We start from the raw sequence: 27,083 nt of genomic DNA on the forward strand, positions 1-27,083 counted from the left end.
GTTGGTATGCTACTGGTGAACATTTCAGAATGTCTGTCTTTCATCTACTTATTCTATCCTGAGAGAAGCACTAATGAGAAGAAACAAGTCTACCAGCTCTGATCACAAATTTCCCATAGAATCCAAAGAAACGGTCTGAAGGGGGTTCTTGCACACTGGAGTAACACTAGGTAATACTTCCCTTTCTTCCCATTCTCTAAAGTTTTGCTTTAGGAAGACAAGGGTGAAGAAATGCCAGGAGCCTGCCTGGCTTGGAAAGCAAAGAAGAAATTACATCAGTTACAGGAATCTATGCATCACCTACTTCAGAAATTACAATTGGGAAAATTTCAATTGCAACAAGTATTTCTACTTTTACTAGTTGTCTCAAAGTAGCTTTATTGATCAAAACCTGCTGTCCTAGCAGCAAAGCATCTTTGAATCTGAAGAGCTTACCATCTCCATGGTGCAGATCCAAATCCACATAGAGAATACGGTCAAATTTCCGTCGCAATCGTAATATTCCCAGGACAGCATCATTGAGATAACAAAAACCAGATGCTTCATCTCTGCAAGAAAACAAGTTGCTACATCCAACAGCCAAAAAACAATCCAAGGGAGTCTTTACAGCCAAGGATCTAACCCTTGAGATCTAGTCCCTTCAAGTTGCTCCTTCTTTTAAGAAAAACAAAAGTCCACCAATAAGGATATAGAGTAAATGTCCCAGGATGATCAGAGAATGAAGTGTTTAGGTAAATATTCAGGTTGATTGGTAACATTTTCCATTCAGTATCCCAGAGTTTCAAAGCATTAGACTACCAAAACTATATTGAATAAGACAGAACTTGTCTCTGGTGGTTTAGGAATCATTTTAAAAACACATTTCTAGTCCCCTGGGGTTATAATGATAAACAGTGACTTTTTACTCATAGCATTGTAAGAAAGCTAGAATCTAGATGGGGCCTTAAAGACAATCTTGTAGAAAATGATGGAGACTGAATTCTCTGTACTGACTTAATGACATAACCCTACATGTTTTTTTTTTAATTAATATGCCTTGACACTTGTTCCTCATAAAGGCTGAGTATAGAACATACAAATGCATGACCTCTTGGACAGCATAATGTTGATTCCCTTTCTGTGAATGTAATTATCACAATGAAGATTCAAACAGCCTATTCTAAAGGTATTTTGTTTCCTTCACAGAAATTGCTGTCGTTGATTCTATTGGTGTCTTAATTTTATTGCTATTGGTGCTATTACGTCACTTTATCCTCTTATCAACCTTCACCTAATCTTTTATTACACTCTTTGCTGATGAAAAATATCATTCATCAAGAGTATATTATAAAGCTGGACGTGGTGGCGCACACCTTTAATCCCAGGACTCTGGGAGGCAGAGGTAGGAAGATCACTGTGAGTTCAAGGCTGCCCTGAAACTACATGCTGAATTCCAGGTCACCCTGGGCTAGAGTGAAACCCTACCATGAAAAACCAACAAAAAAAGAGTATATTATAAACTTAATAACTTACTTTAAGGCTTCATCTCAAGTGCTGTAGTTTCTTTTGCTTCTACAAACACTTCAAATATTCAGCCCATTTTGTCGGTCTGCCCTGAGATTTTATTTGAAACTCAATTCTAGGCAAGAACAATACTTCAAATGGCATCACTGCCACTGTGAGAAATCTTTCTAGTGCTTATACAATACGTAAACTTTGTCATGAAATCTTCCCACAGTAAGATTTCACTTTCTACACAATGCCCTGAATTGATGAGACAGGAACAATGGTGAGCAGGAAGTTGGTCAGAATATCACTGGATACTGCTTGTGTTTCACTACAGGAACCCAGAAATCATCCTAAACAAAGAATAGATTGCCTTTAGGTATGTAGCTGGGAAGAAAGCAAGGATAGAAAAGAACATGTCCATCTATGAATTCTGTAAGTAAGAATTAAATGTGTGCCTTTCAGAGTTCTTAGATCCAAATTCTATTTTACAATCATGAAAAACTTACATTTTATAAATCTGTCCTAGTACATCAAAAAAGAGATGATCTGTTCTCCCACTGAACATCAAACACTTATGGGATGGGACACTAAGTATTAGGCAAGAAGAGGAAAGAGGAGAAAAAATACAAATAAGTGTAAGATACAGTTCCCTTAGAGAACTTATGATTAAGTTTGGGAGACAAATGATAAACACACAAGAACAAAACAAAAAACCAGGGCTGGAGAGATGGCTTAGTGGTTAAGGTACTTGCCTACAAAGCTAAAGGACCCAGGTTCAATTCCCCATGACCCATGGAAGCCAGATACACAGGTGGTGCACATGTCTGGAGTTCATTTGCAGTGGCTGAAGGCCCTGGCATGCCAATTCTCTCTCTCTCTCTCTCTCTGTATCTATCTTCCTCTCTCTCTCTCTCTCTCAAATAAATGAATAATAATTAAAATTTTTAAAAAATCAGCTCTGCAAACAAACAAATAAGCAAAAGACAAGCATGAATGATATGGCAGCTAAAAGAGAATACAGAGAAATTCCATACACACAATTGGCAAAGTATACTTATATTTATGTCAACACTGATATTAATTTGAGTCCTGTGCTTTTAGAAACCAGCAGTGTTTAATAAGAGCCCAATCACCTTTTGTCCTGTTGACCTGGCATAGTAAAATGAAAGCCCCAGATCCTCTTTCTTCCTTGGAACCCCCATTAGACTCCTGGCTATCTCCCTTGTACCTTTCTATATAAAACTCCTAGCCTCAGGCTGGAGAGATGGCTTAACAGTTAAGTCACTTGTCTGCAAAGCTAAAGGACATATGTTCAATTCCTCAGGACCCATGTAAGACAGATGCACAGGTGGTGCATGCATATGGAGTTTGTTTGTGGTGGCTGGAAGCTCTTGTGCATCCATTCTTCTCTCTGCCTGTTTCTCTATCTTTCAAATAAATAAAGTAAATAAATAAAAATAAAAAACAAAAAAAACTCCTAGCCCCTTTCTTTAAAATGCTTCCAATTAATGAGCATTCTCCTTAAGGAAATAGCCCAAATAATAATGGTCATAATGTATGTAATGCTTAAAGTCTTCCATTCTCATTGTGTAAATATGTCATCTTTTCTTAGATTTGCATATGATTGTCAAATTAGATTATAAAAATCTCTTAAAGCTGGGAATCGTGACACACATTGTAATCCCAACACTCAAGAAGCAGAGGCAGGAAGTTCATGAGTTTGAGTGCAGCCTAAGTTCCCTAGCAAGACCCTGTCTCAAAAACAAAGGGTTGGGGGATTGCTCAATAGTACTATATTTGCCTACTATGTGTAAGGCTTTGGGTTTGATTCCCACTGTTGCAAATTTTTTTTAAGTAATCTCTTATTGATTTAGAGTAAAAAAAAGAACCCCATCTAGATAATATGATATTGCTAAAATCCCCATAAAATACAGAAATTGAACTCTTAAGACTTTCAAAGTGCAAAAATTATATATCTATGAAGACAAATACAAACGTTATAGGAATTCAGGTTCACATAATTTTATTTAGTCTCAGGGTGGCCTTAAAGTCATGGCAATCCACCTACTGTTGCATCCTAAGTATTGGGATTAAAGGTGTGTACCACCATGACCAGAGCCCAGGTTTGTATATTTTCAGTAAATTTTTGGTGACTGAAACTAATAATTTAGGCTTATTATTTGCTGGTGTACAGTATAACATACAGGTAGATTTTTATTTTACTTAGGTGTATTTTGCTAAACATATATAGGATTATAGACTGACAAAGCTGACATTAATTCTACAAAATGTTTAAGCTATATGAGATATACATTTGTGTAACCAAGTTACTATACATATATTTTTCCTATGACAATCTTTATTTCAACAATAATGTGTTTTGCCATCTGTGGCTTGAATTTATAAGACCTCTAGTAACTGAAAACTCCAGGCTATTGTCAGATTGAATTAATTAATAGATATTCATTAGCTATTTAGACCCTTTCTAAGTAAGAGAATATCAAAGCATTAATTAACACACATAATTTTGGTTCTTTGTATGTTACAGGAAGTTACATATAATTACATTAATGGATGTGTTGCTTTTGCCACTGAGAGAAAAGCTGTATTATAGACTATATATTTGTTCAAGTTAAAGCTGGTTAAGGTTTGATGGGTTATTTATTTAAAATATTTCCAGGGCTGGAGAGATGGCTTAGTGATTAAGACACTTGCCTGCAAAGCCAAAGGACTCCAGTTCAGTTCTCCAGTACCCACGTAAGCCAGATGCACAAGGTGGCACATACATCTGGCATTCATTTGCAGTGGCTGGAGGCCCTGGTGCACCCATTCTCTCTGCCTATTTCTCTCTTTCAACTTAAAAAAAAAAGATTTCCAAAATGAATTTTGGTATTAAGGGGGCTGGGGAAGTGGCTCAATGGCCAAGGGCACTCACTTGCAAAGTCTGTTGGCCCAGGGTGAATTCCCTAGCATCCACATAAAGCTGGATGCAATGTGGCACATACATCTGTGATCCCAACACATTCAAGACAATGGTAGGTGGAGCCAGGAGAATCTGAAGCTCGTGGAACAGCTGGTTTGACATTTATTTGTAGTCTGGCAGTTCATTTCAAGTAGCAAGAGACCTAATCTCAAAAAGGGCATAGCACAGACACTTCAAAATTTTCCTCTGACCTCAAGTGCACTCTGACATGCATGTATGCACACATACAAATAAATTTTCCAAAATTAAAAATGAATTCATATTGAAAGAAATGAGGAGGACTTGAGAAGATGGAAAGACCTTCCATGTCCCTGGGTAGGTAGAATTAATATTGTAAAAATGGCAATTCTACCAAAAGCAATATACAAATTTAAAATAATACCAATAAAAATATCAGCATCATTCTTCACACAGAGAGAAAAATAATCTTAAAATTCATATGGAATTGCAGCAGGCCTTGGATATCCAAACATATCTTCAGCAAAAGAAACACTTCTGGAGGTATCACCTTACCTGATCTAAAGCTATACTACACATTCATAGTAACAAAAAAAAAATGGTACTGGAATAAAAACAGACATATAGACCAATGGGACAGAACTGAAGACCCAGGGGCTGGATATATGGCTTAGTAGTTAAGGTGCTTGCTTTTGAAGCATAAGGACTCATGTATAGTTCTCCAGGTCCCACATAAGCCAGATGTTCAGTGATGCAAGCATGCAAGGTTACACATGCACACAAGGGGGTGCATTTGTCTGGAATTTGATAGCAGTGGCTGGAGGCCCTGGCGTACCAATTCTCTTTCTCTCTCTCTCTTGCATTAAAAAGGCCAGTCTGTTGGGTTTGCCTGAAAAAAAAAAAAAAAAAAAAAAGAATGGAAGACCTGACCATTAGGTCAAGTCAACTACTTGATCTTTGACAAAGGTGCCATCAACATACACTGGAGAAAAGATAGCATCTTCAACAAATGGTGCTGGATGAATTGGATAACCACATGTAGAAAAATGAAACTAGACCCACTCATTCCACCACACACTGAAGTCAACTCCAACTGTATTAAAGACCTTAATATAAGATTTCAAACTCTTCAACTACTGGAATTAAAAATAGGAGGAATGCTTCACAAAATAGGAGTGGAGAAAGACTTCCTGAAAAATACACCAGTAGCCCAGGGAATTAAACAGTCACTCAACCAGTGGGATCTCATGAAATTAAAAAGCTTTTGCCTAGACAAACATACCATAATCAGAGCCAATAGATGATTCACAGAATGGGAGAAAATCTTCACCAGCTATACCACTGACAGAGGCCTAATATCTAGAATCTACAAAGAACTAAAAAACAAACAAACAAACAAAAAACAATAAAAAACAATGTACTCAAAAAAAATGAGACAGAGAACTGAATACGGAGTTTTCAGAGGAAGCAATACAAATGACTAATAAACACTTAAGGAAATATTCACTATCCTTAACCATCAGGGAAATGAAAATTAAAACAACTCTGAGATTCCATCTTACTCCAGTCAGGATGGCAATCATTAAAACAATCAAACAACAATAAATGTTGGCAATGATATAGGGAAAGAGGAACCCTCATTCACTGTTGGTGGGAATGCAAATTTCTACAACCGCTATGGAAATCAATATGGAGATTCTTGAAAAAGATAAAAATAGAACTACCAACAAATCCAGTTATTACCCTACTGTGCATTTACCCTAAATGCTCCACACTGCACCACAGAGATATTTGCTCAACCATGTTTATAGCTGCTCAATTCATGATAGCTAAGAACCAGAACCAACTCAGATGCCCATCATTGAATGAATGGATAATGAAGTTGTGGTATATTTACACAATGGAATTCCACTCAGCAGTATGAAAAAAAAATTATACAATGAAATTTGTAGGAAAATGGATGCACTTGGAACAGATCATACTTAGTAAACATACACAATCACAGAAAGACACATACCACACGTTCTCAATCATCTGTGGTTCCTAACCTGGATCAGCTTGAGTTGCTGGCATACCTGATTGGCAACTTGAGGGCCAGACAAGAGGGATATAAGATTTTGGGGAGAAGGGAAGGAGAATTTGGGGGAAATAAAAAGCTAAAGCCAAAATGATGGTAGCATGAACCTTTCTCTTTGAAGGTAGACTAAAAGCTTTAACCCTCAACAGGAGTGTGGGAAGAGCATCTGGAAAGAAGGGCCCTGGAGAGGGTGGGATGAAGCCTAATCTTAGAACATTTGGCCTGTAACACCCAGTACCAGAAATCAGTTGCTATCCACATTGAACTGTTGATTGGAGAGACTTATAAGGTCCCCAAAACAAGAAAAGCTTCTGTCAAAGTACTTGATTACCCACCTGAGATAAAAGGCAATATCCTATTGATGAAGACACCATAGCTGCACCACAGAATATGGAAAGACCTGGCTGGAAACTGGAAGAGAACCAGTCCCCAGACAGTCAGTCTAGTGCTGGAAAGAGATACATGAGCTACTGGGGGAAAGTGGACAACAGTGGTGTTAGCAAGCAGGGGTCTAAGCTATTCAGAAGCCATCAGTCTGACAAGATGTACACACTAGTGCAATGGTGGCACACATCCTTGGTGGGTCTCCAATGACAAGTTCCAACTAGTCTTTGGCTAAAAGAAGAGCTACAACCATCAAAATCTCCCTAAATTAACGTGTATCCCATTTAACCTATGCTGACTTCACTTTCCATTGGAGAATCTCTTCTTTTTTTATCAGGTAGTGAGACCCAAGGAGATAAACCACCCCTCGCACTTCAGCCAAGGCCCAAGTGAACCCTCAGAGGAACTGGGGAGACAAGGAAGAGTGTTGCTTCCATGGTGAGCCTGACAATTAGTGCCAGAGTGAAGGAGACAGATGCTGAGGATACTCAACACATAACAAAGCAGAAATATAGAGGCTCCTAAGAGCTCATCACTGAAGTACACTTCAGATACTACCAGGAAATTTTGTGGAAGGGAGGGCAGAAAGATTGTAAGCACTATAGGTTAGTACATCATACCCAGAGGCATTGCCTCCCCACCCAGTAACTGACTACTGCTCTCACAACATATAACCCACAACCCCATGGGGGATACCAGCAACCTCACTGAGGACGTCCCTCAGTGGAATGGGGACAGAGAGGAAGAAAAAGATGGTACCAACACATGATGTATCCATACACAGAATGTTCTTAACAAAAAACAAAACAAAACAAAACATTAAGGGCTGGAGAGATGGCTCAGTGATTAAGGCACTTGCCTGCAAAGCTAAAGGACCCAGGTTTGAGTCCCCAGAACCCAGGAAAGCCAGATATACATGTATCTGGAGTTCATTTGCAGTGACTAGAGGCCCTGGTACACCCACTGTCATTCTCTCCCCCCTCTCTTTCTCTCTCTATCTCTTTAAAATACAAACAAATAAACAAAAAGCATTAAAATTGTTTGTTCTAGGGCTGGAAATATTGTTTAATGGTTAAGGCACTTGCCTGCGAAGCTTAAGGACCCACGTTCAACCCCCAGATCCTATGTAAGCCAGATGCACACAGGTGATGCCAGCGCAAGGTCACACATGTGCACTAGGTGGCGCAAGTGTCTGGAGTTCAATTGCAGTGGTTGAGGCCCTGGCATGCCAATTCTTTATCTCTCCTCTCTGTGTCTCTCTCTCTCTAAAACATACATATATATATATATATATATATATATATATATATATATATATATATGTCAGTCTCAGCTAGAGTGAGACCCTACCTTGAAAAACAAACAAAAAAAGTAAAAAAAATATATATATATATTGATGAAAACCTAGAATTTTCTTATTTCTCTGTTAAAATAACTAATGTTTTTAGATTATTAGTCTGTTCTTAATAACAAGTAGGGATGGTTTGCTTTACCTTCTGGAAAATCTTCCTAGACAACAAAGATTCTGTGTCTTCCTGGAATTAGCTTGTATTGTTTGCTACTGTTTTCCTTTTTGTGAACCCATGTCTCATACATACTAAACAAGTGTTCTACCTCTGAACTATCTGAAGTATACCCCCAGACCTCTTCTCTGGTTCCTGTTGAGTTTACTATGTCCTTCATTCAATTAAAAATCACTCTTCTCTCTTCTCACTTAGGAAAGAGCTAAGGTTCTTTTTAATAATTTTTCTTCTTATGGTTGTATTTATAATATTTTGTCACTGTAGTTTAACAGATAACCACGTATTGTTTTTTCAATAGCCCATCATCTTATCGTAATCAAGTCTCACAGGGTGCAGGGAAAGTCATGACAGAATTGTTCTTTTACATTATAAAAGAGAGGCACTAGTGACTATTAGCTTGGTTTGGCATGGTACTATTGAGAATTTGCATAGGGAAAGCTGTCAAGTCAGAAGTGGTGTTTTGTATTTTGTAGGTGAAATTGGTCAAATATTAACCAGTACAAATATTTCAGAAACTGTAATGCTATAGGGAAGTTCCTACAGACATACCCATATTCCCACTGGCCATGATTTATTTCTATTTGTCAGAGTCCAGCTGTTGCTTTGTCAAATACTGGACAAGTAGATTATAGCAGTCCTTACTCATCTGTGGGCAATACATTCCAAGAACTCCAGTCAGTTCCTGAAACCCCGAAGAGTATCAAATCCTACATATACTGTGTTTGTTATATGTGTGTGTGTATGTGTGTGTGTGAGAGAGAGAAAAAAAAAATCTAAGCCACAAATGAGACACAATAAGAGATTAACAACAATAATAACATGTTATAGGTATAAAAATAAATTATAATAAAAGTTGTGTGAATGTGGTCTTGTTTTCTCTCAAAGTATCTTAATACATTGCACTGACCATGGTTGATCAGGGAGAACTGAAATTGGGAAAGTGAAACCATGGATAGGGGTTGTATGAGTTACTTTCCTTGTGGTTGTGAACAAATACCTGACAATGAAACAACTAATGGAAGGAAGGGTTTATTTTAGCTAATAGTTCAAAGTTACAGTCAATTATGGTAGGGAAGGCATGTTGGCAGGAACATGAAGCAGCCAGTCATCATTCATCCCATAAAACAAAGCAATGAATGTGGGTTCTCAGCTTGCTTTCTCTTTTTTTCTTCAGTCTGGGATCCCAGCCCATGGAATGGCACTGTCCACAATAAGGGTGGATCGCCCCACCTCAACCTAGAAATATTCTAGTAGACATGTCTAGAAACTTATCTCCTTGGTGATTCTAGATCCTGTTAGATTGCCAATATTAACTATCACAGAGGTCTACTTTATAGTGTTTTCATTCGTAATTTCAAGGTTTTTAATGTTACTATATTTCTTGATTTTGAATCTAGGATCTTCTTTAATCATTGGTATCCAATTGGAGTGTCATATCATTTACTTGTGGAATTTCATTAATATACAATGTTTCAGATTATTCTAGATTACTGAATCCATTTACTTTTCCTGGAATATTCTGGATATATTCTAACTCTATGCTTGTTATATTCAAGATATAGTGTATGAAGATTATTATGTTATTTCTGACTCTTTTTCTCTATAAGGATTATATTCATGTATTTTTATAATTAGACATAATACCCTCTCTTCTTTGAAAACAGGGTTAATCATTATGTTTACAGACAACTTGATGACAGTTTTTTGGATTGGCTTTTATCTTATTTTGTATGCTATGGAAACAACTACCTTTCCTTGTCAGTAGCATTATTATTCTTTTAAAAAAAGATTTATTCTTTATTTACTTATTTGAGAAAGAGAGAATGAATGGGTGTTCCAGGGCCTCTAGCTACTACAAATGAACTCCAGACACACATGCCATCATGTGCATCTGGCTTATGTGGGACCTGGAGAATTGAACCTGGATCCTTAGGCTTCATAGGCATATGCCTTCATGGCTAAACCAACTCTCCAGTCCCTAGCATTATTATTGGCTAAACCAACTCTCCAGTCCCCTAGCATTATTATTCTTGTAATGAACTCTCATCAGAATTTTTTTCCTTTTGAAAATGAGTAGTAGGGGGATGGAGAGATGGCTTAGAGGTTAAGCACTTGCCTGTGAAGCCTAAGGACCCTGGTTCAAGGCTCAGTTCCCCAGGTCCCATGTTAGCCAGATGCACAAGGGGGCCCACACATCTGGAGTTCATTTGCAGTGGCTGAAAGCCCTGGCACGCCCATTCTCTCTCTCCCTCTATCTGTCTTTCTCCCTGTGTCTGTAGCTCTCAAATAAATAAAAAAATAATGAACAAAAAATATTTAAAAGAAAAGAAAATGAGTAGTAATAAGGTAACCACAACTGTAAGTCTTTTGCCATTCACAGATTGCTTTTTTTTGTTTTGCTTTGATGTTTTTATGAAAGTGCCTGTAATTAGCTACAAGGTAGATGGCTTTGACCTCAATAAAGGGCCTTCTGAGAGCCCCAAGGAAAATGATGATGCCAGGTAATTTTGTGTATACACTTCTGACAAGATAGTTTACTTTTGCGTGGTGCTGAGAATTGAACTTGGGGACTCATGCATGCTAGGCAACTGCTCTTCCATTGAGCTTCATCTCCAGCCCTAGTTTCCTTTTGTTGCACTGTTATGGGTGGCTTGGCAAGTGCTAGGCAAGCACTCTACTACTAGTGCTGATGGGATAAGTTTAAATAACTTTGAAGCCATACTGAGGAACTGAGTCAGAATTTTGAAAATCCTAGTTGAGAAGCAGGTGAGTGAATAATCCTCCTAACTCGTAGTTGAGGAACATATACGTTAATTACATAGACCTGAAAGAACTAACAAGGGATGATTGTGAGTTCTGTTTGAAATAGTGCTGATACCTTAAATTCCCGTTTTCTGGAGTTCTTACAAACTCATTTCTCTTTTTCCTCTCTTCATCCTCCTCTTCCCCTTTCAGTACTTGGGATAGAACCGAAAGCATGCACTCTACCACTGAGCTGCACCTCTAGCCCATGTATTTTTTTATTTTTATAACAATATAGGTTCAATTACAATCTGTCTTGCTAGATCTTAGGACATTATTAAAAACATTGGTGTATAACCAAGGCCTTGCTTAGAATGTCGTATTTGTGAAAGATTCTCACTGCATCAGATATGAAAAGACACTTTCTTTTCCTAGAAACAGAGTCTCACCCTATATCCCAGAATGGCCTGGAGCTCCTTATGAAACTCAAGCTGGTATATACTCAGCAGTCCTCCTGCCTTAGCTCCTGAGTGCTAATGATTACAGGTGGGAGCTACCACTCTCTGACACTTTAAAGGAACTAAGGTTGATTTTATGGCCCAATGTATAACACTCTCTTGAGAGAATTGGCCTGGTATTTGGCTCACAAGTTTCCCAGCCTTACAAGTGGGTAAAGAAGGCAATTTCCTGGTAGGCCCTGGAACCTTAGAACATTTTGGGGATCTCAAGAAGGGAGAAGTTAAAAAGAAGAAGAAGAAGAGAGCAATTCTTCTAGATGTATAGTGCCATCAGTAAAATCTTAATTTAGCTTCTTAACCTTAACAAGCTTTTAAAATTCCAAACAGATTCTTTATGAAAACTTGCAGCAAAGCAAGCTTAGGAAAATCTATATAGAAAATTGCCATTCTTGCTGTGTCTGTGCAAATAATTGGGCTAAATCTACCAACTGATTTTTATTTATTTTTTTGTTTATTTTTATTTATTTGAAAGCGACAGACAGAGAGAGAGAGAGAAAGAGGCAGATATATATATAGCGAGAGAATGGATACACCAGGGCCTCCAGCCACTGCAAACGAACTCCAGATGCGTGCGCTCCCTTGTGCATCTGGCTAACGTGGGCCCTGGAGAATCGAGCCTCGAACCAAGGTCCTTAGGCTTCACAGGCAAGCTCTTAACCGCTAAGCCATCTCTCCAGCCCTGATTTTTATTTTTTTAACTTGTTATTATTACTGTACTAAGCAAGGGTCTCACTATGAAGCACATAGTGGTGCACTCTTTGTGATCCTTCTGCTCTTTTCTCCACACAATTTGTATTGAGCTAAAAGTCACATGACATAAAATTAACCATTTCAGGGCTTAGTGGTTCAGGTGCTTGCCTGCAAAGCTGGAGGATCCAGGCTCAACTCCCTAGGATACACTTAAGCCAGATGCACAAAGTGGTGTATACGTCTGGAGTTCTTTGCAGTGGCAAGAGGCCCGGGAGGGCCCATTCTCTCTCTCAACTAAATAAATAAATATATTTTAAAAAATTTAACCATTTCAAAGTGTACATTAAATAGCATTTGGTGCATGTGCAATACTGAGCTTTGTTACCCTAGAAAGCAATGATGGCTAACAAATCCCTTCTACCTTTTTGTTTCCCAGGAAAATCCTACCATGGTACATATTTCTGAGATAAACCATGTCCATTCTTCCTCGTGACACCCCTAAGGCTCACGGATGACTCACCCTCTCACTTTCCTTTGGGATAGTCATTCATGAATGTACCCCCTGTTGTAGTAGCTGAATAAGACATGCCTTTAGTTATCTATAGTGCATGCTTGTCTTTCACAGCACTATTCCAAATGTGTTGAGAGGAGAGACCAGGTTCAAGAAACTCATTCCTAACATCTTTTGGGAGTGAGTACACAGTTTTGTGGTCAGACAATTGCCTTTTTTGTAAAACCACATGTATTCACCTTCTCTTAATGCCCTAGTAAACTGGGCCTCACAAAGACGATTTTGAAGAAAAAGCACAAGGCTTGGGCAATTGCATCTGCTTGTGTGCATCTGCTGTTTTTATGTCCATTAAAGGTCAGGGATACTTGGGTCATGCCATGAACACATTTATGTAAAACATCAGGTAGTTACCTGACCCAGGCAAAGCCACATTGCCACACTGTTCAATAGATTCCTTATCACTGGCCAAGATTTTACAACAATCTTAAGTTTTTTCTAACATTCTGCTTTTATAAATATTCTGCAATAAATCTTCTTGCAGATGTCATTTTGAATGTGTACAAATATATATATGAAAGACATATTACTAGATATAGAATCCCTGAATCAAAGAATTTCACTTGTACCTTAAATAAAATTTGCCAAATTGCCTTCCACTGGATATATAACAATGTGAATACTTTGTTAGCAAGCCTTCATATTGGGAACATTGTAATAAATGGGAAAATGGTAGGAAGGTTAGCATTATAGATTTCTAATTATGTTTTCTCATTTGGACCTTTCTAAGACTTGGTCAGATATCTCTTTTATCTTCTAGTGTTAGCACAGCTCTTAGAATGCTTTGCATTCATTGCAGCTATTTTGGAACCAGCTGACAATATAGCTTGGCTTTCATCTGTTGTTGGCATGTACCAAAAATATCAATCAACATTTATTGAGTGATTATCCTGTGCCAGGAATTTTACTAAGTGCTTTTAATATTGTTGACTCAGTCAATTCTCACAACAACCCTGAGAGGTAGGTACTATTATTATTCCCATTTCATAAATGAGGAAAGTAAAGTACAGAAACATTAAGTAGCTTGTCCAATATCACATAGCTAAGAAGTGGCTGAGCTAGAATTGGAATTGTTTGAAAGCACTTCATCAAGGTGTGACTGACATACAAAAGCTGTACTGTACATATTTCATGTACGTACTTGATGAATTTGGAGGTACGAATACATGTGAAAAAGTCACTACAGAGCTGGAAAGATGACTTAGCAGTTAAGGTGACCCATGTTCCATTCCCTAGTTCCCACATAAAGCCACATACACAAGGTAGCACATGTGTCTGGAGTTTGTTTGCAGTGGCCGGAGGCCCTGGCACACCCATTCTCCCCCCCCTTCTCTCTCTGCCTCTTCCACTCTCTCTCTCATAAATAAATATTTTTTTAAAAAAAAATCACTACATTCTATGCCAATTCTATTGCCAACCTGCCAATAACATTCAAAAGTTTCCTCTTTTTCTTCCTTTATTTATTATTACTTATAGTAAGAACACTTAACCTAACATCTACCCTCTTAGCAAATTTGCAAAAGTATACAAATATGATAATGCTGGATAGTAAATCTCTAAATGTCTATTGAATGTCTACTGAATAAATGTATTAACAAATATATAGTACATACATAGAATAGAGTATCATCCAGGCTTTGAAAATGAAGTCTTGAGGGCTGGGGAGATGGTTCCATGGTTAAAGGTGCTTGCTCTAAGTCTGCCAACCCAAGTTTTATCCACAGTACCCATATAAAGACAGAAGCAAAGTGGTACACATGTCTGTAATCCCAACATGCCTATCTCAATGGGAAGCAGAGCCAAGAAAAGCCAGAAGCTTAGAGATCAGCTAGACTGGCCTTTCCAGTGGCAAAATAAGAGAAACCCTATCTCCTACAAGGTGGAAGGAGAGGACCTGAAGTTGTTCTCTTACCTAAATAAGTACACTGTACACACATGCCCATACACAGACACACACAAATAAAATAAAATTTAAAAGGAAATTCTGTTTTTAATTTTTTTGGTTTATTTTTATTTATTTGAGAGCAAGAGAGAGAGAAAGAGGCAGAGACAGAGAGAGAGAATGGGCACGCCAGGGCTTCCAGCCACTGCAGATGAACTCCAGATGCTTGTGCCCCCTTGTGCATCTGGCTAACGTGGGTCCTGGGGAATTGAGCCTCAAACCGGGGTTCTTAGGCTTCACAGGCAAGCGCTTAACTGCTAAGCCATCTCTCCAGCCCTAAAAGGAAATTCTTTTGTGAACTATCTGCTCATTTCCTTAGTCTATTTGGTGACTGACATTTATTTCCTGGTGTTTAACTTTTTCTTTCTTTCTTTTTTTTGGTTTTTCGAGGTAGGGTCTTACTGTAGCCCAGGCTGACCTGGAATTCACTGTGTAGTCTCAAAGTAGCCTTGAACTCACGGTGATCCTCCTACCTCTGCCTCCCGATTGCTGGGATTAAAGGTGTGTACCACCACACCTGGCTTGGTGTTTAACTTTTATATTTCTTTATAGATTTTGGCTATGAGATCCCTGTCTGAAGTACAGATGGCAAAGATTTTCTCCTATTCTGTGGGCTGCCTTTGCTGATGGCTTTTTTTGCTGTGCAGAAACTATTTACTTTCATGTAGTCCCATTTGTTTATTTTGGGGGCTATTTCCTATGCTGTTGGTGTCCTGTTCAAAAAAGTCTTTCTTAATGCCTCTATCTTGAGGAATGTTGCCTATTTTTGTTTTCTTCTGGCACTTTTTGTGTTTCAAATATGAGAAGGAGAGGGAGGGAGAGAGAGAGAGAGAGAGAATGGGTGTGCCAGGGCCTCCTGCCACTGCAAATGAACTCCAGATGCATGTGCCACCATGTGCATCTGGCTTATGTCAGTTCTGGAGAATCAAGCCTGGGTTCTTAGGCTTCATAGGTAAGTGGCCCAACAGCTAAACAATCTCTTCAGCCCATGTTTCAGGTTTTATATTGAACAATATGATTCAGTATGCATTTATATTTTTACAGAATGAGATACAGATAGAATTTCATTCTGCAGGTGGATATCCAGTTTTACCAGCATCATTTGTTGAATAAGCTATCTTTTTTCCATTGGATATGGTTGACTTGTTTGTCAAAGATTAGGTGGCCAAAGCAGTTCAAATTTATTTCTAAATCCTCCATTCTGTTTCATTGGTTTGTGTGTCTGTTTTGGTGCCAGCGCCATGTTGTCTTTATCACTATTGCCCTACAGTATAATTTGAAATCAGGTATTGTATTACCTTCAGCTGTACTTCTAATATGCACTTAAAAATGTTCACATCCCTAGACATAAGGGAAGTGCAAATCAAAACAATTCTGAATTACCATCTTGCCCATCAGAATGGGTATCATCAAGTAAAAGACAATAAATGTTGATAAGGATGCAGGGAAAGAATATCATTCACTGTTGGTGGGAATGCAAACTAGTACTGCCAGTATGGAAGTCAGTGTGAAAGTATCTCAATAAATTTGGGCTGGAGAGATGGCTTAGCGGTTAAGCGCTTGCCTGTGAAGCCTAAGGACCCCGGTTCGAGGTTCGGTTCCCCAGGTCCCACGTTAGCCAGATGCACAAGGGGGCGCACGCGTCTGGAGTTCGTTTGCAGAGGCTGGAAGCCCTGGCGCGCCCATTCTCTCCTTCTATCTGTCTTTCTCTCTGTGTCTGTCGCTCTCAAATAAATAAATTAAAAAAAAATTAGACATGGACCTCCCATACAATGCAGCCATACCACTCCTGGGCTTATACCCTAAAGACTCCACAATCTACTAGCGATACTTGCACATCCCATGCTTATGTGGCTCTAGTTTAAATAGCTAAGAACTGGAATCAGCCTGGATGCTCATCAACAGATGATGGGTAATGAAAATGTACATATACACAATGGAATTCTATTCAGAAGTACAGAAAATAAAATTATGAAAATTTCAGGAAAATGGATAGAACTGGAAAGACTCCTATTAAGTGAGATGCCTCAAACTCAGAAAGACCAAAACCACCAGTTCTCTCTGATATGTACATCTTAGCTCAGTGAAATAAATCAGACAGGACAACAAATACTATCTGGCACCGGTAATGTGAGGAAATAAAGATGGCCAAACTCTTAGAAGCAGAGTAGAAAGATGGCTGCCAGGGCTTAGGGAGAGGGACAATGGGGAATTTGCATTTTGGTCCTTTATCTCTTTCTACCATGAGCTCAATTACCACGCTGATTAGTTTTGGTATCAGTCTATCTATATTTCTTGCTCTTTTTCCTTTTAATTTCTTTTATTTCTCCTGCATGCCTATTCAGCCCTTTACCATTTCAATTTTACAATGCTGGTGAACTTAACCTATTTCCTTGGGTTTTCCTTACCTCCTCACTTAACTTTCCCATTCACCACTTCATGACCTTTTCTGTTTGTCTCTGTTCCATTGGACATTTTCTGAATGTTTGGATTTAAGAGCTTTTTGGCGACTGAAATGGACAACCACTGGTCTTTTTAGTAGCAACTTGTGCCTTCAGGTTTCTCATATTCCTCTCACCAAACTTGAATCATTTCAGCTTTCAGGTTCTTTGGATTTGAGATAAATGGATTGTTAAAATTTCCCCCAAAGGTAAGTAAATGACTGAGAGCTAGATTCATAAAAACTCTGCAGTGGCCCTCACCTCTATAAACCAAGTTGAGCTACTGACCTAGCATCTTCACATTTAGAATTTAAATAGGAATATGTGTGAAAAATGATTAGGTCAAGAAGGCCCTACTTGTGAATAGAAACAAATTCATTAACTGTGTGACAAAAAATGTGACCTAAGAAATAAAGTAAATGTGACAGCAGCATAATTCTGTGCACTTCTCACCCTTTCTACACCATTTGGCATGATAGGCAGTCACTATTGAAGACAAATGAAGGCTTGGGAGCGTAGAAACAAGGTAACATTTGCCTGAAATGAATCAAAACTGACTATGAATCCATTATGGTGAGAAGTGCCAGAAGGCCCTTTTTAGAATGGGGCCATATTTTCCTTTGGGTAATTATACTATCCAATGTAAATGGATCGAAAAAATGTAAACAGCTCTGTTTACTACCCAGAAGCTTAGATAGTTCATAAACAGAATTTAACATTTGTGCCACATAAGAGTCAAAGTGATGAGTGGGTCCCTGCAAATTGATGTAAGATTAACTGGGCTAGAGAATTAATTGAGTAGACAAGTCATGATGAACTAAATTCACTGGTTATTTCCTTTGGATGTCCAAGCTCTCATTTATCTGGCTGTAAGCTTCTTTTGCACATTTTTCTCAGATGACATACATAGAATTTTCCTGCCCTAAAATGTTTTTATTCATAAAATATGGGCTAGTAAATCACTTGGCTAGCGAATTTTTCTTTCAAGTATTCTGCTTTTAGAGAAAGAAGTAAATATGATGAAACCAATGCCAATTCCCAGGTATCCCAGGTTCAGCCTAGATTTAGCCAACAGTCTCTACCTCCAATGATATTGTCCAAAGGAGTCCAAGGGGCTGAAATACCATTATAACTAACTCAGTGAGAGAAGTAATATTCAATCACTTCCATTCTTCTATGCTTACCAAGGCTAAAATGTGTAGGTTCATTTGACAAAAAGATCAGAGGATGTAGAAAAACCCCACCCTTAAAGTCCATCTGGCATAATGTTTCATTAAATCAGAAAATTCAATTAATCAGAACATACCATTCCCTGAGCACTCCCTTAATTGAAAATATCACTTTTTATTTTAAACTCACTTAATGAACTAAAAAAACCTCAATGGTTTAGTAATCAACACTGGGTAGAGGAATTAAATGAGGTCTCTTCCTCCACAAGAAAAATAACAATTTTGGTATAATTGATGGAAATTGTTCCTGCTCAACCTTTCTAGTATGAGAAAAAACAAAAGCACTGGCAAAGCAGCTGTCCCAGGCTTAATACATATGTATTTGTATTTCTGCACCTGGTCCTGGCACACAAGATGGGTGTCTCAAGAGCCAAAGACTTTATGTGCTTGTATCCCCAACCTACGTAAAAGACCCAGTTAAATTGGCTGGAGTTTATATTAGGTGTGGATAGGAGGAAATGCCATTGTGTTCCATGAACTGATCACAACCTCTGCCGAATCAGGGGAGAGAGAAGAGTGCTCGTTTTAAAAAGGCAGGGAATACTTTCCGACTTTCTGGCTGTAGTTGATACAAATTTAGGATAATTTATGATGTACAAGAAAAACATATGGATGCTTCTCAAATATATTTTTGGCCACAGAATGATGCCCTTCCATGATGTCTGACCACATATCAAGTTGTTCAAAACTTGGGTTAAAAAGATATAGTTGCCGGGCGTGGTGGCGCACGCCTTTAATCCCAGCACTCGGGAGGCAGAGGTAGGATTGCTGTGAGTTCGAGGCCACCCTGAGACTCCATAGTGAATTCCAGGTCAGCCAGGGCTACAGCGAAACCCCACCTCGAAAAACCAAAAGATATAGTGTCTTGTCATATTGTATCTACATTAATTGTAATCGTAGGTAGGTAGAATACAGGTTACATATTCCTTATGCAAAATGTTTAGGACCAGAAGTGTTTCAGATATCCACTTTTTCAGATCTGGGGATAGGTATATAACCTAAAATCCCAAATGCTCTGAAATCTGAAACTAATTTTTGTGATACTGGGATTGAACCCAGGGCATCATGAATACTAGGCAAGCACTCTACCACTGAACTATGTCCACAACCCAACCTGAAACTTTTTAATTTTTTGTTTATTATTTTTATTTATTTATTTGAGAGTATCAGACAGAGATAGAAAGAGGCAGAGAGACTGAGAGAGAAAGAGAGAGAATGGGCATGCTAGGGCCTCCAGCCACTGCAAACAAACTCCAGACGCGCGCCCCCTTGTGCATCTGGCTAACGTGGGTCCTGGGGAATCGAGCCCCGAACCGGGGTCCTTAGGCTTCACAGGCAAGCGCTTAACCACTAAGCCATCTCTCCAGACCCCCAACCTGAAACTTTTTAAAGTATTTTGTTTTAATTTTTTTTCCTTCTATTGTTTTCATTGGCAAATTTTATACATGTACATAATGTATTTTGAACAAAATCCCCTCCCATCACCTTTTCTTGTCCTCTCTCCCCATTCCCTTCCCATGAACTCCTTCTTTCCAACTAGTCCCTGTTCTACTTTGATGTGTGTGTATGTGGTGTGTCCCACTGAGTTTAATTAGGGTTGTCTGCATGGACATGAGTGGGGGATTATTTACCCGAGCTTGAAACATTAATTTTGTTTATTTATTTGCAAGGGGAGAGAGAGAGAAGAGAAGGAGAAAGAATAAGACAAAGATGGGAGAGAGAAGAGAGTATGAGCACTCCAGGGCCTCTTGCTGCTCCATATAGACTCCAGATGCATGTGCCAGTTTGTATATCTGGCTTTACATGGGTACTGGGGAATTGAACCCAGGCTGTCGGGCTTTGCAAGCAAACACTTTAACTGCTGAGCCATCACTCCAGCCCCCGTGAAACTTTTTTGAACATTTTTTCTACAAGTTTTCTGTAAAAGTTACTAAGTTCTAAAATAAGGTCCACAATATTATACATACATTCTGTTTACTAACTTTCATTTACAGATGGTGATTTTTTAGCTAAATCATGATGATTTCTTTCTGAGTAAAGGAAACTTCCTTAAAGTTACCTCATGTTTAAAGAGAGACATTATGTCAAAGGCAGAATGTCAAGGTGGCCTTGTCTGGTACTCAAAGACCTGGTTGAATAAGAAATGGAATCTTTTTTTTTTTTTTTTTTTTGGCTACTCCTAAAGACTATGCCTCAGAGTTGGAGAGATGGCTTAGGCACTTGCCTGTGAAACCTGAGGACCCATGTTCCACTCTCCAGATCCCAAGTAAGCCAGAAGCACAAAGTAACACAAGTGCACAAGGTTGCACATTCGCCTAAGGTGGCACATGTCTGGAGCTCGATTGCAGTGGCTGGAGGCCCTTGCATTCCAGTTCTTCCCCCTCCCCCACCCTCTCTCTCATATAAAAAAAGGTCAGTCTGTTGGGCCTCAGGAAAAAAATTTTAAAAGAATAAGCCTCAGGTCCATATCAGTGCTTTGGCTTTCTCATGAAGCCTCAGTTTCAGGTAGTCAACCTAGGAGGGGACACAATTTCATTAACTTGCAGGAAGGTTCTTAAGACTCAGCTTGTTCCATACTCTGCCTTTGGGCTAGGTGTTGTGGACAACACAAGATGTCCTGGATCTGCCCTTGAGAGGTGTTTACCAAAGCAATTAGTATAGATTTTTGTGCATGTGTGTTTGTACATTTCAGCACATGTGTCTGGTCCATGTACTCATGTGTGCATGTGCATGTGGAAGTCAGAGGTCAGTGTTGGGTGTCTTTCTCAGTCACCCTCAACCTTATACTTTGAGACAGAGTTTCTTGTTGAACCTAGAGCTCATCAATTGGATTTGACAAGCTATCTAGCAAACCCCAGGGCACTAGGGATCTTTCTGTCTCTATCTCCCAAGTTCTGGGATTACAGGCCTGCACTAACATGCCCAGTATTTTAACATGGATCCAGGGATCTGAAGTCAAGTCCATGTCCTTGTATGGCAAGCACTTTATCTACTGACCTATCTCCACAACTGTTAATGTAAATTATAAAACTACATAAGATGCGCATGAGTAAATGTTTGACTATAGAGTATAAACTCTGCTTGTCTCAGCACTCCAGCATGTAGCTCAAACCTGAATGCTTCCAAGAAGCTCAGAGGACTTGTGGGCTCATATATTCTCATTATCTCCATGTGAGGTAGGGGAGGGAAAGGCCATTCTTTTACTACAACTGAGAGACAAGATGACTGATGTCCTTGGGTACTTAAAGGATTGGCTAAAGGCTGCAGAGTCTCAAGCAGTCCTATATTCCTTCCCTTGTCCCCTCTCCACTCACACATGTTACATTGCTCATTAGAACTTCCTAAAGCAGTAATCTGGCAATATGACTGGCCTGTTTCAAAGCCTGTCAGTGGATCCCTTAGCATATTATACAAGACCCTTCAAAATGTGTCTATGTCTATTGCTCAACAAGGCCTGTTAGCTTACTATTCCTCTAAGAATCCAAATCTTAACTATAACAAACTTTTTTTCTGCATTTTCACTCTAACAGTATGCCCTCTGGGCCTTTATATGTATATAGTCTTAGAAATGCAGAATGACTTCCATGTCTTCTGAGAGCCTCCTACTCATCCAGCTGCAAAGACATCCCAGAAGTTTCACATTCTTTTCCCAGGCAGAGGAAATTGATCTTCTCCTTCTATGTGCATGGTCCAGCAGTTTACTGGAACATCTACCACAGTACTTCTCAAACTTGACTGCAATAACTGCTTCCTATGCCTGTCTCCTCCCACAAGGCTATAAATTGTTTGAGAGCAAGGACTGTATTTTATTCATATTTCTATCTTCAGTACCCAGCACAGTGCTTAGGTACATGGAGGTTCTGAAAAAAATGATTTTAATTTTAAAGAATTTATATTAAAAATAGAGAAAATGATTTATATTGATTTTTCTTGAATAAAAGAGAAAAAGAATCTTCAGCGGCACACTTAAACTAGAATGATGTTAGATCACATTAATAAAAAAAAATGGATTGGTCAAAACCCAAATTAGTTAGAAAACTTAAAGGGGCTATGACTTACTGTTCAACAAATAGAGAAAAAATAAGATGGAGTTATATAGAGGCTGGTCCTGGGTCAGAGCTATGCCCTAAGTCTTTTTAAAAGATGTGATAGAGGCCAGGCATGGTGGCACATGCCTTTAATCCCAACACTTGGGTGGCAGAGGTTGGAGAATCTCTGTGAGTTTGAGGTCAGCCTTAGACTATATAGTGAATTCCAGGCCAGCCTGGGCTAGAGTGAGACCCTACTTTGAAAAACAAACATATATGTGTGTTTGTGTGTGTGTATGATAGAACAGGAAGATTTTAATTAAATATGGTAAAAAATATAGTTAGATGTGGCTATGCTGTTTAGTAGACATACTTAAAATTAAAATTACTTGAAGTAACTGGACAAGCAGATGGTTGTTACTCAAATGAAATTTAATACTGGTCCCCAGGTGATAATTCACAGGTGAGCAACAACTCAGGAGGGTGGGTACTATACTGTACAGGTGTATCTGAAGGGCTCCTGTGTACTGCAGCCTAATATGAACTACCCAACATGTCCTGCAGCATCAAGGTATATCTATGAAGGCTGGAGAAATGGCTTAGCAGTCAAGACATTTGCCTGCAAAGCCTAAGGACGTTGGTTTGATTCCCCAGGACCCACATGGGCTAGATGCACAAGGTGGTGCATGTATTTGGAGTTCATTTGCAGTGGCTAGAGGCCCTGGCACACCCATTTTCTCTCTCTCTCTCTCAAATAAATAGATAAATAACGTTTTTTTAAAAGATATATCTATGAAATAAACAGCTGCTTCAACTTAGAACTACTTCTTGAAATCCATGAACAGGCTTTGAATTTCAAAAGATCCATTTGGTAGGACATTTGTCTCCATAGTTGTATGTGGTGATTGCTGTCAGTAGTATCTATCATATTTAAATGTTGATGACAAATATATAAAAACAGCATGAACTCAGGTATGGTGGTACATTCCTGTAATTCAATCACAGGGAGGGCTGAGGCAGGAAGATCTCAACTTTGCAGCCAGCCTAAACTATGCTACATAGTGAAATCAAGGTCATCCTAAATGACAAAGCAAAACTCTGTCCCAAAAGCCTAGTAAATGAACAAACAATTTTTTTTTTCAAAAAAGAATTTATGTGGAATTTCAACATAAAAAAAAAAACAATCAAAACTAGTTACACTGTGAGTAAAGTAGGGGACCATGTTCAGAACTCTGTATTTAGCTATTTCCTTTTTACTTCCTATAGCTGCTATTGAGACATTCCAAGACGTTTTTAGGATAGGTACTGTGGGAAAGTTTTCTGTGTAGGAGATAGGGTAGAACAGATAATTTGTAGATCTTTTTCACTCTGAAAGTATATAATCTTTTCTTATGATAACCCTTTCTTATCAGGGCCATTCTGAATATTAGAATTTTAGTCAGTCTACCTACAGAAGAGCTCAGAAGAGCCTGAATAATTTGAGGGCCTGGGAAATAAATTTTAAAATTGAGGTCTATTTGAAAATTAAAAATTACATAGTTTTGGAGAATGGAATTTCAAAGGGGAAAGTCGGGGGGAGGGAGGGAATTACCATGGGATATTTTTTTATAATCATGGAAAATGTTAATAAAAATTTTAAAAATTACACAGTTTGATGATTTGAAATTCATACATTTTCAAATACAATTTTTGGGGGGTTTTGTTTGTGTTGTTTTTTCACTCTAGTCCAGGCCAACCTGGAATTCACTAAATAGTCGCAGGGTGGCCTCCAACTCATGGTGATCCTATCTCTGCCTCTCAAGTGCTCAGATCAAAGGTGTGTGCCACCACACCTGGCCCATTTTTTTGTATTCTGTATTTATATAAAAGAGAGAGAGAGAATTGGTATGCCAGGACCTCTAGCCACTGCAATCGAACCCCAGATGTGTGTACCATCTTGCGCACATGTGCGACCTTGTAAACTTTGTCACCTTGTATGTCTGGCTTGTGTAGGATATGGAGAGTAGATCATAGGTCCTTAGGCTTTGCAGGCAAGTGCCTTAACCACTAAGCCATCTCTCCAGCACTCAAATATAATTTTTGTTAATTATCTTCCCTTCCCCCTCCTCTCCAAAATAAAGATTAAAAAAGAAAAAAATGAAAGAAATTCATGCACTTTGTGTTATAATAATCACAATAACTTAAACATACCCATCACCTCAGGTAGTTACCATTTTGTGTGATAAGAACAGTTGACATGTACATTCAGCAAATTTTAGGTATACAATAAACTATAATTAATTACAATCACTATGCTATACCTTAGATCTCAGAACTTACTGGCCTTGCATAAATTGAAACTTTATATCCTGTATCACACATTTCCCTAGTCCCATTTTCCTTAGCTCCTGGGGAAAAATTGCTATTCAGTCAGTGCCTATCATTTTTGACTTAGATTCTGTATTCTTTTTAATGGTGGGGATTGAACTCAAGGCCTCACACATGGCAGGCAAACACTCTACCACTAAGCCCCAGCCCCTGTCCTGATTTGACATTTAAGTACAAACGTGTAGCATTTGTCTTTTCTGTTTCTGGCTTTTTTTACTTAGTATAATGTCCTTCAAATTTATTAATGTCGGAAATGGCAGGATTTCCTTCTTTTGTGTATTCCATTGTATGTATGTATGTATGTATGTATATGTATTCATATATATACACACACATTCAAATTTGGAAAATAATCTTGAGGGCAAATTGGGCTTATTTAGCAGGAGAGGCTAGAGAACTGAGCATCCTCCCTTGCTTCCTTACTTAATGCACAAATCTGTAATGAATACCCCCTCTGCTCTGTACTCTGGGAATAGCGATGAACAAGACAGATAACAGCCTCTTCTTAATTATCTCATAGTATGAGGAGAACACACAAAAAGGTAAAATAAAATGGTGCAATGTAACAAGCAATATTATAAAAAAATGACAGAGTAATGGTGTGTATAAAGGCTGAGTAGCTTGGTCAGGGAAAGCTTCTCTGAGGAGGTGGAGCATTGAAACTGAGAATTGAAAAGTGAGAAACTAGCTGTGCTGAGATGGAGAATTGTCCCAGTCAGAGGTACCAGCACTGCAAGAGCTCTGACGCAGGAAAGAACCTTTCTGGCCTGTTTGAGAAGTTGAAAGTCAGTCAGCATGGCTGGAACACAGGAAATGAAGGCAAGCGGCATGGTGCAAGAGATGTATGGAACCAAATTACCGGGGCTTGGAGTCTTGAATTTCTTGATGAGCTAGGAAGCCATTAAGGGTTTTGTGCAGAAGAAGGATAGACCCTGAGGTAGTCTAACATTTACTTATGAATTGGTACTACATAAGGTATTATCAGCATAAGGCAAAATGGATTTAAGGGCATCAGGAGGAGCTTGGGAAGGCAGAGGAAATTTGGGAGGCAGAAGAACTGTTGATGAGAAAGGTTGAAGAGTGTTACTGAATAGTATAAAGCAAAACAAGTAGAGGAGGATTTCTTTTGCTTTCTTCAAGTTGTCATAGTCACTGCGGGAGCTGAGGCTTATATTAAGTCTCCTGACTCTGAAGGTTCTTTTCACTCAATTAATTGTTTCTAATTGCTCACAGTAAAGCAGGAAGAGATAGCAAAAGGCAAAAAGGAGCACTTATTTTCTTATGAGTGCTTTTGTATTTTTTTTGTAAGCCACTACCTGTATATTTATAAGTTACTTTACCTTGTGTTGTGGTTACCCTCTCCTTGCTGGGATAAATCACCCAACCAAAGGCAGCTGATGGGAGAAAAGCTTTTTATTTATTTTATTTATTGTATAAATATACCACATCCTATTTATTCATTAATCAGTTGACAAAAATGTGAAGTGTTTCTGTCCTTTGGCTACAATGAATAATAATGCAATAAACACTAGGATACTAACATTTCAGGGAACAGCATGGCATGAGCAGAGGCTGGGCATCACCTCCTTGCCACATCTGGTAGAAAACAACAGCAGGAAAGTGAGCTGAGCTCTGGCAAGGGGGCGCTGCCTATAATACCCCTAAGCCTATTCCCAATAACACGCCTCCCCCAGCAGGGCTCTACCTCCCCCAAAATGGCCATCAAGCATTAAGAACAGTTATGTTTATGGGGGACATCTGATTCAAACAACCACACCATGATAAACAACTTCAGCCACTTTTCTCAAATCTCATCTTTAAATCTGACCACCTATTTTATCTCGTTCCAAAACTAGAACAGCCAAGTGTTACTGGTATTAAAAAAACCAAACAAACAAACAAAACAGACACACATTTATGGTTTCCTAATAGAAAGGCCTTGAAGAAAACTCGAATCCTGACATCTTCTATTTGCATCTTGCTCATTCTTTAGAGTGCATATTACCAAGATCCAAGATCTCCTGCTCAAATTTTCATCACATCTAGAATAAAATTCAAAGCATGACCATGGTCTATAAGGCCGAACCTGAGATGATTCCTGGCAACTCTCTAGCTTCTTGTGTGATTACCCCCACTACTCACTCC

At 38.7% G+C, this 27,083-nt stretch overlaps 1 protein-coding gene across 2 annotated transcripts in view; it reads right to left on the reverse strand.

Moving 5' to 3' along the window:
* Positions 1-27,083, reverse strand: part of LOC101597314 (histone deacetylase 8) — a 318,694-nt gene that overhangs the window by 243,014 nt on the left and 48,597 nt on the right. For both annotated transcript variants that reach the window (XM_045140944.1, XM_045140945.1), the window contains exon 5: positions 436-548. In XM_045140944.1, coding sequence (XP_044996879.1) covers positions 436-548 — 113 coding nt within the window. The remainder of the gene's footprint in view (positions 1-435; positions 549-27,083) is intronic.

The sequence above is a fragment of the Jaculus jaculus genome, chromosome X (assembly GCF_020740685.1).
Source record: "Jaculus jaculus isolate mJacJac1 chromosome X, mJacJac1.mat.Y.cur, whole genome shotgun sequence".
In the NCBI taxonomy this organism is placed as follows: Eukaryota; Metazoa; Chordata; class Mammalia; order Rodentia; family Dipodidae; genus Jaculus; species Jaculus jaculus.